Source organism: Perognathus longimembris, chromosome 2 (genome assembly GCF_023159225.1).
Source record: "Perognathus longimembris pacificus isolate PPM17 chromosome 2, ASM2315922v1, whole genome shotgun sequence".
NCBI lineage: Eukaryota > Metazoa > Chordata > Mammalia > Rodentia > Heteromyidae > Perognathus > Perognathus longimembris.
This window is the reverse complement of record NC_063162.1, coordinates 43,875,489-43,890,483: the sequence shown is the minus strand read 5'-3', so window position 1 is coordinate 43,890,483 and position 14,995 is coordinate 43,875,489. Positions and strand designations below refer to the sequence as shown.

Genomic DNA, 14,995 nt, shown 5'->3' with positions numbered 1-14,995 from the left:
TCAGGGCCTGAGCACTGTCCCTGGCTTCTTTGTGCTCAAGGCCAATACTCTACCTCTTGATCCACAGCGCCACTCCCAGCTTTTTCTGTTTTTGTGGTGCTGAGGAATCAAACCCAGGGCTTCATGCATACAAGGCAAGCACCCTACCACTAAGCCACATTCCCAGCCCCAAGAACTATTCATTTTTGAGGGGAGCTACAGCAAACTTTATATGCAGTATTAGGGGAATTCACTTGGAAATATTAATTAATCACTGCACATTAATATTAGGGATTCCTACATCAATATGTGTGTAGCACTCCAGTGAGTCTTTAAGGGGCAGTCATGTTTTGTGTTTTATGCACACACAAACTACTGTAACACAGTCCATCCTATAGGGTGGATGTAGAAAAGAAAGGTTAAATTCTCACATCAATGCTGGGTGCCAGCGGCTCATAGCTGTATTCCTAGCTACTCAGGAGGCTGATATCTGAGACTCACAGTTCAAAGCCAGCCCAGGCAGGAAAGACCATGAAACTTTTGTTTTGTTTTGTTTTGCCAGTCCTGGGGCTTGAACTCAGGGCCTGAGCACTGTCCCTGGCTTCTTTTTGCTCAAGGCTAGCACTCTACCACTTGAGCCACAGCGCCACTTCCAGCTTTTTCTATATATGTGGTGCTGAGGAATCAAACCCAGGGCTTCATATATACGAGGCGAGCACTTTACCTTTAGGCCATATTCCCAGCCCCTCCATGAAACTCTTATCACCAATTAATCACCAAGAAGCTAAATTGGAGCTGTGGCTCAACTGATAGAGTGCTAGCCTTGAGCACAAAAGCTTAGGGACAGTGCCCAGGCCCTGAGTTCGAGTCCCAGGAACAGCACAAATAAATAAATAAATAAGTAAATAAACCACACCAATTCTGAGTGTGTACACAGGGTACTGGAGGGTAGAAGTAGTAGAATGCCTGTCTAGCAAGCCGAATGCCCCGAGTTCAAACCCCCTCATCCCCCATAAGAAGAGGATTTACAGCCTTGTGTTGTTGGGGCAGAGAAAGAAGTAAGACTGTCCACCTGAAGAGGAATCAAGTAAAACCAAGGAGAGCTAAATAACAGGAAGTGTTTCCACACTCAATTCAGGTTAAAGGCAGTTTGTGACTTTGTATTAATGAGCATTTGCCATATGGGTTATTTGGTGTCCAAATACCAAACTCCTATGAGTACCTGAGCAATGGACAGTGGCTGCCTCTCCTGGCAAATGAGGGGCTGGTGACCGCTACTAAAGCTAGACAGATCAGAAATATACCAGAGTTTGGGCTGGAGCAAGGGCAGGCACGGTGGCACAAGCCTGTGATTGCAGCTATGAGGGAGGCTGAAGGTAGAAGCATTTCATTCTGTCTTTCACTAATGGTAGATTGCTAGTCACACTGTTCTATAATTGTATAATTTGCTGAGTATCCTGGTGGCCATTCTTATTCCCATTTTATATGCAAAGAAAGCAATGTTTGGGGTATGTCATGAAACAATGTAACAAAACTGAATCTGTTTAAGGTCAATCAGCTAGTTAGAATGTTTCGGTCTAGGTTCCCTATATGAAGCAGGTGGACCAAATTCAGTCTGTTGGCAATTGCTGCATTAGTCATTGGAGATGTGATTCCTTGGTCTCTTGGGCAATGCCTCCTAGTCAGTCTCCTGAGGCTGCCATGGGTTCCTAGAGAGAGAGGCCAGAGTGGCTGCTGTCACTGTGAGACTGTTCGATGACTTTGTGTAATCAATTGCCAGTAGAGGTTATCGGAATACCTTTAGGCCAGGTTATTTTAAGTTACAACAGACAATTTGTGAATTCCGTCATCCAACCAAAGGCTCTCTCCAGCTAAAACGACTATTTCAGCATAAAATAAAAGAAGAGGTAAGTTGAAAGTGAGCACCTGTTCTTCTAAAATTGCTTTACTGCAGGTACCAACCCTAGAGAGTTAGCAGATGGTTTCGTGTCTCTAAGCCTGACCTCAGCAGCCCTTCATCAATCTTCAACTGATTGATTCTCAGGAAAGAGGAGATTCTGGCTTCCCAGGACACACACGATCTTTGATTTACTTACTACCTGAAGACCAATTAATTAGCCTATCCCAATTCTCTCAAGTTTTTCTATCAAAGCTATGAGACACAGGGCACAGCCTGGCTGGGGCAGTTTTTATACTACCTCATTAATTACTGTCACTCAAAACATGGATGCTACTAAAATATTTTTTTAAAGCATCATTTCACAACATGCAGAATGGGAGATCTCCAAGGCCTGCAGCTCTCCTGTGCTGACTCCTGAAGCCTAAGGGCTCCCATATTAAAAATGTCTACCTATCACTGGTTGCAGTGGCTCATGCCTGTAAGCCTAGCTACTCAGGAGGCTGAGATCTGAAGATCAAAGTTGAAAACCAATCCGGGCAGTAAAAAGTCCATGAGACTCTTATCTCCAGTTAACCCCAAAAAAGTTAGAAGTGGAACTGTGATTCAAGTGGTAAAATGCCAGTCTTGAGTGAAAAAGCTAAGGGACAGCACCCAGGCCTCAAGTTCAAGCTCCAGTAGCAGCACAAACAAAACAAAACTTTCCACCAACCCACCCAGACTACCAACTGCTTCTCCCATTCCATCCTCACCCAAGGCATCCAAGAAGGGCTTGTTCATCGTGAGACCACTTGCTACTGGATAACCTAGCACTTTAAGAAAAATTAGGAGCTTTAATTATCTTTATTTTGGAGTCACAGGGTTATATTTCTTTTCTAATGACATGGAAACCATTCACACTTACTTCTTAGTTATCTACTGGGTAGGTTAGCTGAGGATCTTGCTTACTCTTTTTCCCTTTCTGCCTCTCACTTGGCTCCATCTTTCCAAATCACTTGTCTTTGGTCTTCTCAACTAGGACTCACCTGGGAAGAGCCAGGGCGAATCAGGATGGATCACATCAGGGAATGTCAATGATATGATGGGAGGTGATTAAGGAGACATAATAACTATATCCCACCCATCTCCCTTTTAGAGACAGTGTTGCTATGCTACCCAGAGTGGCCTAGAACAACCTAGATTTAAGAGATTTTCCAGCCTCAGCCTCCCAAGCAGCTAGAGCAAGAGGTGCAACCACCACACCCAGCTCTCTATTTGTAAAGATTAATTTTTCTATGACTCTTCTCCATTAAGCAGAAGGAGGGGGCTAGGAATGTGGCTTAGTGATAGCGTGCTTGCCTAGCATGCAGGAAACCTTGGGTTCGATTCCTCAGTACCACATACACAGAAAAAGCCAGAAGTAGCACTGTGGCTCAAGTGCTAAAAGAAACTCAGGGACAGTGCCCAAGCTGAGTTCAAGCCCCAGGACTGGCACAAAAAAAAAAAAAAAAAAAAAAAGGAGGAAGAAGAGGGGAACTTAGGACTGGGGGGAGTGTCTTAAGTGGTAGGGTAGAACACTTCTTGTGAGGCCTGGAGCTTAATTCTCAATACTGCAACAAAGGAGCCACCCTTTCCCCTTGATATATGCTATTTCTGGGTAGTGTATGCATCACTTTATTTTAATTATGAAAAATTTCAAATATACTCCTCTCCTATTCAGCCATGTGCTCACCATCCAGTTTCAACTTATCAAATCATGACCAATTTCATTTCACGTGCACCCCCCCCCCCCCAACATCAGGAGCCTTGTATGCAGTGCTTGGATTCACTCTATAACCCCATTTCCTTAGCTAATTGAGCTGGGAAGGGGGTGACCTGGGGTGCTGGGTTCCTGCCTGTCTGTCTTCCACTCCACTCTTGAAGACAGAAGCTTGAGAACACCTCAAGTGTCACATTCTATTTTCCTTGACAGAGAAACTCAAGGCATCTTGGTGACAGGCAGGACAAAAGGACAGCTGTGCAGGGTTGCCCACAAAGTAGGGCATCTCTGGAGATTATCTTCCAATTCTCATTCAATTTTTAGGAGAGTTTTAATTATGCCACCAACAGCCCACTGGGGAACAATCATAGGCTTAGGCTGGGGTAGAGGAAAAGAGTGACTGACTTGATTTGCATAACCATTTATCCTAATTAGAATGTCAAAAGTTGGTGACAAAGAGGCTGGCTTGTGCTTTGACTTAGGATCATTTTAATTTAGTCCAATTTTCCATTATTACAACTGCCTTCCTCTTAGCAAGTCTGGTCCTCCTTTCCTTCTAAAAGATCTGCTGCAAAAGCAAAAACTAAAGCACCAGCGACTTGCTGGGACTTGGAAATGATCTAACAGGTTCCTATCCTTAGTCAAAACCACAGTTGTGGTTTCTAGCTAAACGTATAGTTACATAGATGCTTTTAAGTTCAGTACTGCTAGCTAAAGCCGATCCTTAGTTTTGAATCTAGAAGCCCACTCTGTGTGTGTGTGTGTGTGTGTGTGTGTGTGTGTGTGTGTGTGTATGAAGGGATACAAATCATCAGGTTGTCTTGTGAGGGAAAAAATAGTGTCTTTAAATAGTCATTTCCATTGCAATAGTTGAACACAAGGGTGGGTGCATGATTATAATAGTTAAGATATAATCATTAACATATTAATGAGTGTATTTAAATTATAATAAGGTTTGTATGCCTACACGATTTGAAAGTGCAAAAGGGCTGAGAATACACAGAACTCCAGGTCCCGGGCACAGAACCACCCAGACCCATTAGAGAGTGTTTAGGCACGCTTCAGTGATCCTGGGGGAGCTGGTTGGTGAACTACTTATTCAGGTCCTAGTTAAATCAGGCATCCGCTTGTTTTTCCGCCCCCATTCCCCCTTCAACAGCAGGAGGCCACCTAGTTAATTGGTTGAGGGTGGGAGCGTCTGTCTGTCATCTCTTGGGGGTGGCTTTGGGGCCCTAGAGATGGATAAGAGGGTGTGGCTGGCCTTTCCCCTGCAACATATGGGGAACCTACCTCGCTTTTCAGCCCAAGTTCCAGCAGCCAGCTTTAGTGGAGAGGCCTTCCCTGCTGGGAACACACCCTGCAAAGCCCAGGACAGGCTGCATCACTGGGAGAGGTCAAAGCAGTTCTTAGGCCAAACAGCATCTGGCAAACTATGCCAATTGGAAATCAATGGCCTTCCCTGGGTGGGTTTAATTTTATGGTTATTTGCACAAATTTATAGCCCATAATGGACTGGACAGAGTAAGCATCCTTCCAATATTGTCCCAATAAAGTGTGATGTCTTTTTTTTTTTTTTTGGTCGGTCATGGGGCTTGAACTCAGGGCCTGGGCCCTGTCCCTGAGCTCTTTTTGCTTAAGGCTAGCACTCTACCACTTGAGCCACAGCACCACTTCCGAGTGTGATGTCTTGACAAGCCTAGTGTTGAGGCCTATCAAGCTAAGTCAGAGTATTGATGGAATTAGCCATTATTTTGTCCAAGGCCTAGAGATTTTTTTGCCAGTCCTGGGGCTTGGACTCAGGGCCTGAGCACTGTCCCTGGCTTCTTTTTGCTCAAGGCTAGCACTCTGCCACTTGAGCCACAGTGCCACTTCCTGCTGTTTTCTGTATATGTGGTGCTGGGGAATCGAACCCAGGGCTTTATGTATACGAGGCAAGCACTCTTGCCACTAGGCCATATTCCCAGCCCCAGGCCTAGAGATCTTGCCTCATGGCCCTGGCAACCGTAATAGCATGGACGGAAATATGAGAGTCTAGGGATGAAGTCTCTCCTTACCTGTGGTAAGGTGTTCCAGATGGTCAGGAGGATGAAATGCTGGCATGGTAAAGTATTGCCCTTGCCTCTACAGTTTTCCTATCTGATAGCAGTAGTTGGATTCATAGGTAGACCCATTGGAGTGAGAGGATTTATAACTTAAGAGGTGTTTACTTGTTTGGTCTGTCCTGGGGCTTGAACTCAGGGACTAAACACTGTCCCTGAGCTATTTTTGCTCAAGGCTAGCACTCTATCACTTTGAGCCACAGCTACACTTCCAGTTTTTCAGGTGGTTAATTGGAGATAAGAGTCTCACAGGCTTTCCTGCCCAGGCTGGCTTCAAACCACGTTCCTCAGATCTCAGCCTCCTGAGTAGCTAGGATTACAGGTGTGAGCCACCAGCACCCAGCATGAGTTTAGTTTTGAGTCTACCAAGGGCTCAGCTCCAGAGCTGAGGCCCCAATTTCCTATCAACTTGAGGCTCTGTCCAGGCCTTGCAGCTCAGGCAGCTATCATCTGAATGACATGAGACTGGGTAATGCTTAACACTCCCCACTCTTGATGGCTTTCGTGTGGGACTACTGTGCATTGTTCCTTCTAAGAGTAAGCTGGAGCAACCTCGAGGCAGGTATAATGAATGCACCCTTGTTCTGTCCCTCAAACAGCTGTGTTGGGTGTGAGCAGGACTTGCTGTCCTTCTGAGGTGGTTTGGAATTTACCTTCCTCCCAGGCTTTTGTCAGGACAACAGTCTCTGAGTTGGTGAGGGTGAGCTGGAAACTAAAGAAGAAAGGCCCTGAGCCAAACATAAGCCACACAGCTTGAGAGATAGCAAAGTAGAAGAAAGACCTAGCATGTAGTTCTTCAGAAAACTTTCCAGGACTTAAATGACAAGCTCTTTCCTTGTGGATGGTATCTTTCCCATTGCTGGTGATCAAACTTCACTTGTTAATAGTTGACAGATTTGAGCTGACCAGTTAAGAAATCACTGCAGCTGGGTGCCAGTGGCTCATGCCTATAATCCTACCTGATCAGGAGGCTGAGATCTGAAGATCGAGGTCCAAAGCCAGCCGGGCAGAAAAGTTTGTGAGCCTCTTATCTCTAATAAACTACTCAGAAAAAGCCAGAAGTGGCTCTGTGGCTCAAGTGGTAGAATGCTTGAACACAAAGAGACTCAAGGATAGCACCCAGGTCCTGAGCGCAAGCCTCAGTACCAGCAAATAAGTAAGTAAGTAAGTAAATAAATAAATAAATGATTTAAAACAATGCTCACTGGTAGCTCAAGTTTGTAATCTTAGCTATTTTTGAAGCCAAAGGGCTTCCATATTAAAAGTTTTGACCTATCACTAGGCGCAGTTGCTCAAGCCTGTAATCCTAGCTACTCAGGAATCTGAAATCTAGAGAATCGAGGTTGGAGGCACCTCAGACAGAAAAGTCTGCAAGACTCCATCTCTAAAATAATCAGCAAAAGGGCTGGGAATATGGCCTAGTGGCAAGAGTGCTTGCCTCCTACACATGAAGCTCTCGGTTCCATTCCCCAGCACCACATATATGGAAAACGGCCAGAAGGGGCGCTGTGGCTCAGGTGGTAGAGTGCTATCCTTGAGCAAAAAGAAGCCAGGGACAGTGCTCAGGCCCTGAGTCCAAGCCCCAGGACTGGCCAAAAAAAAAAAAAAAAAATCAGCAAAAGGCTGGACTGAAGGTATGACTAAACTAGAAGAGTGACAGCTGAGCAAGCAAGACTAGCAAATGTGAGGCCCTGATTTCAAATGAGAGAGAATTGCAACAATTCAGTTTAAATCTCTTAGCTTTTATTTATGATTCTAGAATCAAACCCATAAGGTTCAAAGTATTTTGGCCAGCATCGTGCTTAAGGCAGGCAGACCATATGGTAGAAGACAGAATTGAGATATAGGTATTAACTGGTCACAGTTGTCTGTCTGTCTGCCTGAAATTCAGCTGCTGCAACTGATACCTTCATTTGACATGATTGACCATCTTTTTTCCCCCTTGCCATTTTTTCTTCATGACTCTCCATGTGGGAGACAGTGTGTTTCTTAAGCTAATTTGATGGTGGAATCCTTTTTCTCAAAAGTGTCTTTGTAGTACTAATAAGTAGTTCAGGATATGTTCAGAAATGTCTTACTGTATGCCCTCACTATTTCAGCAGTATTCTCTATCTTTGAATCAAATTCAGGACACAGGCAGCTTCTAGAACATCTAGTTTATGTTTCCTTTTTCTCTTCAAGTTATGGCACTGGAGCTTGAACTCTGTGTCTGAGCACTGTCCCTTTGGTTTTTTGCCCAAGGCAAAAACCTTGAAACCTTGAAACACCTCTGGTTATTTGTGGTTAGTTGGAGATGAGTCATACAGACTTTCCTGCATTGGCTGGCTTTGAGCTGTGATCCTTCTATCTCAGCCTCCTGAGTAGCTAGAATTATAGGTGAGTTGTCACTGCTGCCTGACTCTTTTATTTACTTTGTTTGTGGGGCTTGAACTCTGGGCCTGGGCACTGTCCCTGAGCACTTCAGCTCAAGGCTAGCACTCTACCACTGAGCCACAACACCACTTCCTCAAGTTAAGTTTTTGATGCTTTGGTTGGGCTACAATCTCACTAGCCCTGGGCACATATAGAGCAAATAGAATCTTTCTTGTCAAAGTAGTTGCTTGACATAAGCACCACCATTTTAAGAGTAGCTGCCATCTTACAAGAAGCTATTTTAGTTTATCCACATCCTGTTTATAAGAATTGTCCTTCCAAGGGCTAGAGGCATGCCTCAAGTGGTACACCACCAGATGGATGAGTTGTTTTTCTAACAAATTTGTCCAAGTGTCTTGGTTTTGGTTGATTGCTCCAATTAAACTGTTAACCCCTCTGAAACTAACCAATGGTGCAAGATTGTGAATCTAAGTTCTGAACAATCAGAACAAAGGACACTGATGTTAAAGATAAAAGCAGGGTATTCTGCCAAGCAAGCCAGCAGAGGCTTCTCCTCCTCCTCCCCCCCCCCTTTTTTTTTTTTTTTGCCAGTTCTGGGTCTTGAACTCAAGGCCTGAGCACTGTCCCTGGCTTCTTTTTGCTCAAGGCTAGCACTCTACCACTTGAGCCACAGTGCCACTTCCGGCTTTTTTTTTTTTTTTTAATATATGTGGTACTGAGGAAGTGAACCCAGGGCTTCTTCATGTATACAAGATGAACACTTCACCACTAGGCCATATTCCCAGCCCCTTTCTCCTCCTTTTTCTCCTCCTCCCCCTCCTCCCCTTTTCCTTCCCCTTCCCCCTCTCCTTCTCCTCCTCCTCCTCTTCTTTCTTCTTCTTCCTACCTCCTCCTCTTCTCCTTCTTCTCTTCCTCCTTCCTTCTTCCTACCTCCTTTTCCTCTTCTCTTCTTCCTCTTCCTTCTTCCCTCTTCTTCCTGCTCCATCTCCTCCTCCTCGTCCTTCTTCTTGCCAGTCCTGGGGCTTGAACTCAGGGCCTGAGCACTGTCCCTGAGCTTTTCTTGCTCAAGGCTGGCATTCTACTACTTGAGCCACAGCTCCACCTCTGGTTTTTCTAGTGGTTAATTGGAGATAAGAGTCTCATGGGCTTTCCTGCCCGGGCTGGCTTTGAACTGTGATCTTCAGATCTGATTATAGGTGTGAGCCACCAGCATTCCAGCTGTATTATTTTACTTGTTTTTTTAAAAAAAATTAGGGGTGGGGGAAAAATTAAAAATCCCATTGTAGGGCTGGGGATATAGCCTAGTGGCAAGAGTGCCTGCCTCGGATACATGAGGCCCTAGGTTCGATTCCCCAGCACCACATATACAGAAAACGGCCAGAAGCGGCGCTGTGGCTCAAGTGGCAGAGTGCTAGCCTTGAGCGGGAAGAAGCCAGGGACAGTGCTCAGGCCCTGAGTCCAAGGCCCAGGACTGGCCAAAAAAAAATAAAAAAAGAAAAAAAAGAAAAAAAAGAAAAAAAAATCCCATTGTAATAGGGTATTCAGAAGGGTTATATTTACATAAGTCAGGTAAATAGTACATTTCTTTTTGGATAATGTCACCCTTCCCTCTCCCAGTTTTTCCCTCCCATCCTCAAGTTGTATAGATCATTTTCAACATAGTGTCTAGTGAGTACCACTGTTGCATTTGTTCACTTTTTGTTCCTTCATTTTTGTGACCCCCTTTGCCCTCCCAAAGACAGACAAATGAACAAGACAAAAAGAAAACAAAAGAAAAGGGAGGGGGGGAAATGAGGGAGGAGGTAACAAATTGTACAAGAAATGTACCCACTGCCTTACATATGAAACTGTAACCCCTCTGTACATCACTTTGACAATAAATAAGAAATTATTCAGAAAAAAACAAGAACAACAATGAAGAAAAAATAGCCCTTGTTTCCCTTTCCTGGAGTTCATTTCGATAAGTATTATTTTATATAATCAGAGACACATAGGCATCACACCTTTGTTACATGGCTTCTTGATAGTAGCATGTCCTTCTGCAGAAGTCAACTATGCCTTACCAATTTCCTCACAAGTTGATGTCCTTATTCCTACACAACACCCCTATATCCCAAGACATTTCTAAAATACAGCTTGTAAAACCATCCATCTTATTAATATTTTGGACAATAGTGATGGGAAAAGAGCACATGGATGGTTTTGCAGAGAAACATTCTGTAGAGCAGCATATAGGTAGATATAGAGAGATAAATGAACAGGAGAAATGGTAGCAGTGACAGGGAAGATTTCCACATTTTGATGACTAGCCAGCATGAACTTTGCCATCACAAGAGGGCTATTGGCAACCAAGACTGTTATGACCCAGAGTAACAGAGCTGAGTGGATCCATGCAAAAGTCTGTGTTCAACATCTGTCATGCTGAAGGTCATTAATGTTCAAGTGCATCCCATTGTCTTCTTGTACTTCATTTCATTGTCACTGCTTCTGCTGGGGATTAATCAACTATTTATGGGCAGAAAGGACTTGGGAGTCAGGGTGGTGACAATGGAGTTGGTCCAATGGGAGGGGGAAGCAACTCACAGACTCTTGATTGGTGAGAGGTTGTTGATGACTTAATCCAGATTTCAAAAGGACAGAGAAAGCTTGTTTGGAAACATCTTGAAATATCCAGAAATTATTTTGAATGGAAACTATTTGGAACTAGTTTCTTTGCCTCTTGGCTCCTCTGAAGAACAATAAACAAGCTGACATGAGAGCATCAAATTAATGGATCCTCTATATAAATTATATAGTGATTCTCACGGTTGGAATCATGCTTTGTGCTTATTCCTTAGGACACATGAACTTAAATGGAACATTTAAGTTTTACAGAATATTTGCAGCCTTGAAAAAACGAAAGGTGGGAAAGAGATCTTCCTTTAGAATTTTTTCTAAAACTTCACAAATTATGTAGATGTTTTCATTTTGGACATGTATGTGCATTATTAGTTTTATTAGATTTAAATGGCAGAAAGCTAAGGAATTAGTGATCATTTCCTTGTATATCCCACAAACATTTATGAACAAGGGAAATAAAGTACAGACACTGAATAATTTGCCTGGGCATCTGAAATCATGTAATCCAAGCACATAATTAGAATAATATAGCTTTGGATATACACACGAACACCTTTCGATATAAGTTATTTCACAGAAAATAGCCAAATGAGTTGCATACTAAGAGAAGGACTTGATAATTTGTCCCCATTTACTTACTAGATAAAAATCAAAATGTCCGTGTATCAGATCACCATTCTGCCAGATGGTCACACTTCTCCACACAGCTCAGTCTTATGCTGCACTTGAAATGTATATCTCATAATGTCAAAAGCAACCTCTTCTTGCCAACGATTCCTCATCATTTTAAAAACCGCGGTGAAGAGTTTTTTTTTTTTTTGATCCACAAGCTCCCTGCTGACATGGGACAAGATGGGCAAAGCGCTCCCCACTCTCCCCCACCCCCTGCCTTGTTATTCTTTCGGGAACAGCCAGGCCACTCCAGATGGCGTGTTGTTAGTGCTGGACAAGCTTTGGAGAAACCTCAACAAACGAAGGCAGCGCGGTCGGGATTTGCCTGTGCGTCGCCCCCACCCCCACCCCCCCAGCAGTTCCCAGGGTGGGAAGGTGCTGAGATGGAAGCCGAGGGACGCCCGCCCACCTGCCACCACCTGTTCCCCCCGTAGTCCACGGCTATAAATCCTCCTCCCTCCAAGAGCCACGCAGCACTCTCCGACAGCCACAGCGCGGGAAAAGCGCTTCCCCCCGTGCTGCCCCCGGGAAGACACCTCAGTTATCCGGCTGGAAAAGCAGCCTCGGGCCTCCCCAGAGGACCGGAGAGCCCGTTCCCCGAGCACAGCTGCAAGAAAGGTTTCCTTGTCTTCCTCCACTTCACGGTGGGGCACAAGCTGCCCGCACATTTTAAGAGACCTCCAGCAGGACAGAAGGCCGAGTCGCCCACACTCCCCGCGGTCACGGTCTGCAAGTGAGCGGATCTGCGCGTGACTTGCTCGCTAAGAAGAACCACGCGGCGAAGCGACTCGATTGACGACAGCCCACGCACCGTGGGGTCCTGAACAGGCCGAGCTCCGCCCTCCCCGCCGCCAGCCCGGGCGATGAAGTCTTGCAAGCCCAGCGGCCCCTCGGCAGGCGCGCGCGCCGCAGCCCCTTGCGCCGGCGGCGGGACCGAGTGCGCAGGCGCGTGCGCCGGGGCCGGGCGGCTGGAGAGCGCGGCGCGCAGGCGCCTGGCGGCCAACGCGCGCGAGCGGCGCCGCATGCAGGGGCTCAACACCGCCTTCGACCGCCTGCGCAGGGTGGTGCCCCAGTGGGGCCAGGATAAAAAGCTGTCCAAGTACGAGACCCTGCAGATGGCGCTGAGCTACATCATGGCCCTCACCCGCATCCTGGCCGAGGCCGAGCGGTTCGGCTCCGAGCGGGACTGGTCCAACCTCCACTGTGAGCACTTCGGCCGCGACCACTACCTGGCCTTCGCGGGCGCCAAGCTGCAGGGCGACGGCGAGCCCTACGGCCAGAGGCTCTTCGGCTTCCAGCCGGAGCCCTTCCCGATGGCCAGTTAGGACGCGCGGGGTCGACCCGCGGGGTCCCCCTTACCCCCCCCCCCCGATGGCAGTGAGGGTGCGCGGGGTCCTCCTCACCCCCCCATGGCAGTGAGGGCGCAGATCGGCCCGCGGGGTCCCCCTCAGCTCCCCGATGGCAGTGAGAGCACAATCGGCCCGCGGGAAATCCCCACCCATCCCCGGATGGCCAGTGAGGGTGCAGATCGGTCCCCTGGGTCCCCCTCACTCCCCCTCCCCCGGTGGCAGTGAAGGCGCAGATCGGCCCACGGGGTTCCCCTCAGGCCCCCGACGGCAGTGAGGGAACAGTCGGCTTGCGGGAAATCCCCACCCACTCCCCGGATGGCCAGCGAGGGCTCGGGATCGGTCCGCGGGGCCCCTTCACCCCCCCAATGGCAGTGAGGACGTTGGGTCGACGCATCGGGCCCCCCTCACACCCCCATGGTAGTGAGGGTGCGGGGTCGGTCTGCGGGAGATCCCCACCCTACCCCCGATGGCCAATGAAGGCGCGCGGGAATCGGCCCGCGGGAGCACCCACTCGGAAGCCCTCCATCCACCCCCCCCCCCCCGGTGCCCGGCGAGGACGCGGGTGCGAGCCGCGGCAGCCCCTCCAATTCTCCCCCCGACCCCCGGAGGCGCTGGGGTTTTGGATGGTCTGTGATTTCTTGGAAGAAAATTCGTTAACTTTTCCTCGGACTTTCGGATGCAACGATTTTATTGCCCCCCTGCATTTTGTTATTAACTTCGTGATTAATCTCTAGGCCCGTGGCTCTTGCGAATGACTTTTGAGTGCTGTGAAAATGAGATCCTACCCTTGATACCCTATCCTTTGAGGGAGGCTGAGTTTGAGAAAGTAAACGACGATCTTCCTAAACGTCGCGGGCGCAGTTGCATCGCGCCGTCCTGTCCTGTATGGCACCTGCGGTTTTGCTCGGTGCTATCTATGCATGCATCAGATTGACTTTTTTTTTTCTGTCAGTACATGAGCATGAGTGTATTTTTAAAGCTGTGTACACGTTATTAAAACATTGATTTTTTTTGTAAGCAATAAACATAGCACGCGGGTTTGATTTTCCGGCCGAGTGTCTGGCTACTTAGTGGAGGGTGATGAGTGTTTTCCCGAGGCGTAGGGTCTTTACTCCCAATCCCACGACCGGCAAAGATGTTTTTGCTACTACTGGTTAAAGAAGAAGATGAGGGTGCAGGTGATTAATTTGAATTTTTTCCTTCTGTATTTGCAACTTAGTATATTTTTGGTAGTTATTTAGAAAGGTGTTAAATTAGCCAGGCATCGGTGGCTCACGCCTGTAATCCTAGATACAAAGGCTCTCATCTCCAATTAACCATCAAAAAGCTGGAAGTGGAGCTGTAGCTCAAGTGGTAGAGCACTAGCCTTGAGCATAAAAGCTCAGGGGTAGCACCCAGGCCCAGAGTTCAAGCCTCAGGACCAATTACTGCCCCCACCAAAAAAATGCTAAATTTGAATTATTTAGCATTTAAATAATAGGTCATTATAGGTCTTCAGTATTTTACTTTTCTTACTAAGTCAATGACTAAGTTTTTTTTATTTCCACAAGCAATAACCATCATGCTTAAAGTGGGACTGAAACAATACACAACATTGGTTTTAATTGCTCTTATATATTTGCCTAATTATTACACAAATAAACTAAACCGTGGATAGAAAGAAGGGCTTGGTGGTCAACATGCATACATTTGAGGAAATTGTCTTTCTCATAGTTAGCACAACTTATACTCTTAAGTTATCTGTGTATTTGGAATCTGTCACAAGTCAACAAAAATCACAACAAACCTACTTTTGTTTGAACTTGTGTTTAAACTGCATTTTTTGGTCTTTTCTTTTTTGGTACTGGGGATCAAACCCAGGACATTGCACTTGATAGGCAAGTGTTTTGCCACTGAGCAACATCCTAGTCCAGCATTAACACCTAAATCCTATTATTATGGATTCCAAAGCCTAGCCCAATACACAGCCTTGGGTTTGCCAGTATTTCCATCAAACTTACTGCTTTCTTAGTTACACTTAATGATCACAGTCCATTTGGTTTGTAGTGCTGGTCTTAAACTTAAAAAACACAGGTTTTGTTATATGCAGATACCTATGAGAAAATTGATTAATTTCTCTTTCTTTCTGCTGTTAGCCAGAAACCAAAGAGGGCTCAGGACCTTGTTTCTTCAAGATTCTTGGTCTTTGCCTTACTTGCTGTTTGGGCACAATCATCTTTCCAGCTCCAAAGAGGCTTTGTTAATAATCCCCAGTCGTTTGTAGAGTTTG

At 46.3% G+C, this 14,995-nt stretch overlaps 1 protein-coding gene across 1 annotated transcript; it reads left to right on the top strand.

The window, feature by feature from the left end:
- The first annotated feature begins 12,039 nt into the window (after positions 1 to 12,039).
- Atoh7 (atonal bHLH transcription factor 7) lies at positions 12,040 to 12,754 on the top strand. The gene has a single exon (XM_048338882.1). The coding sequence runs from the start codon at positions 12,241 to 12,243 to the stop codon at positions 12,700 to 12,702; it is 462 nt and encodes a 153-aa protein (XP_048194839.1). The 5' UTR covers positions 12,040 to 12,240; the 3' UTR covers positions 12,703 to 12,754.
- Positions 12,755 to 14,995: the final 2,241 nt, after the last annotated feature.

Coding starts and splice junctions, on each gene's coding strand:
- Atoh7 (XM_048338882.1), top strand. CDS start 12,241: ATGAAGTCTTGCAAGCCCAGCGGCCCCTCGGCAGGCGCGCGCGCCGCA.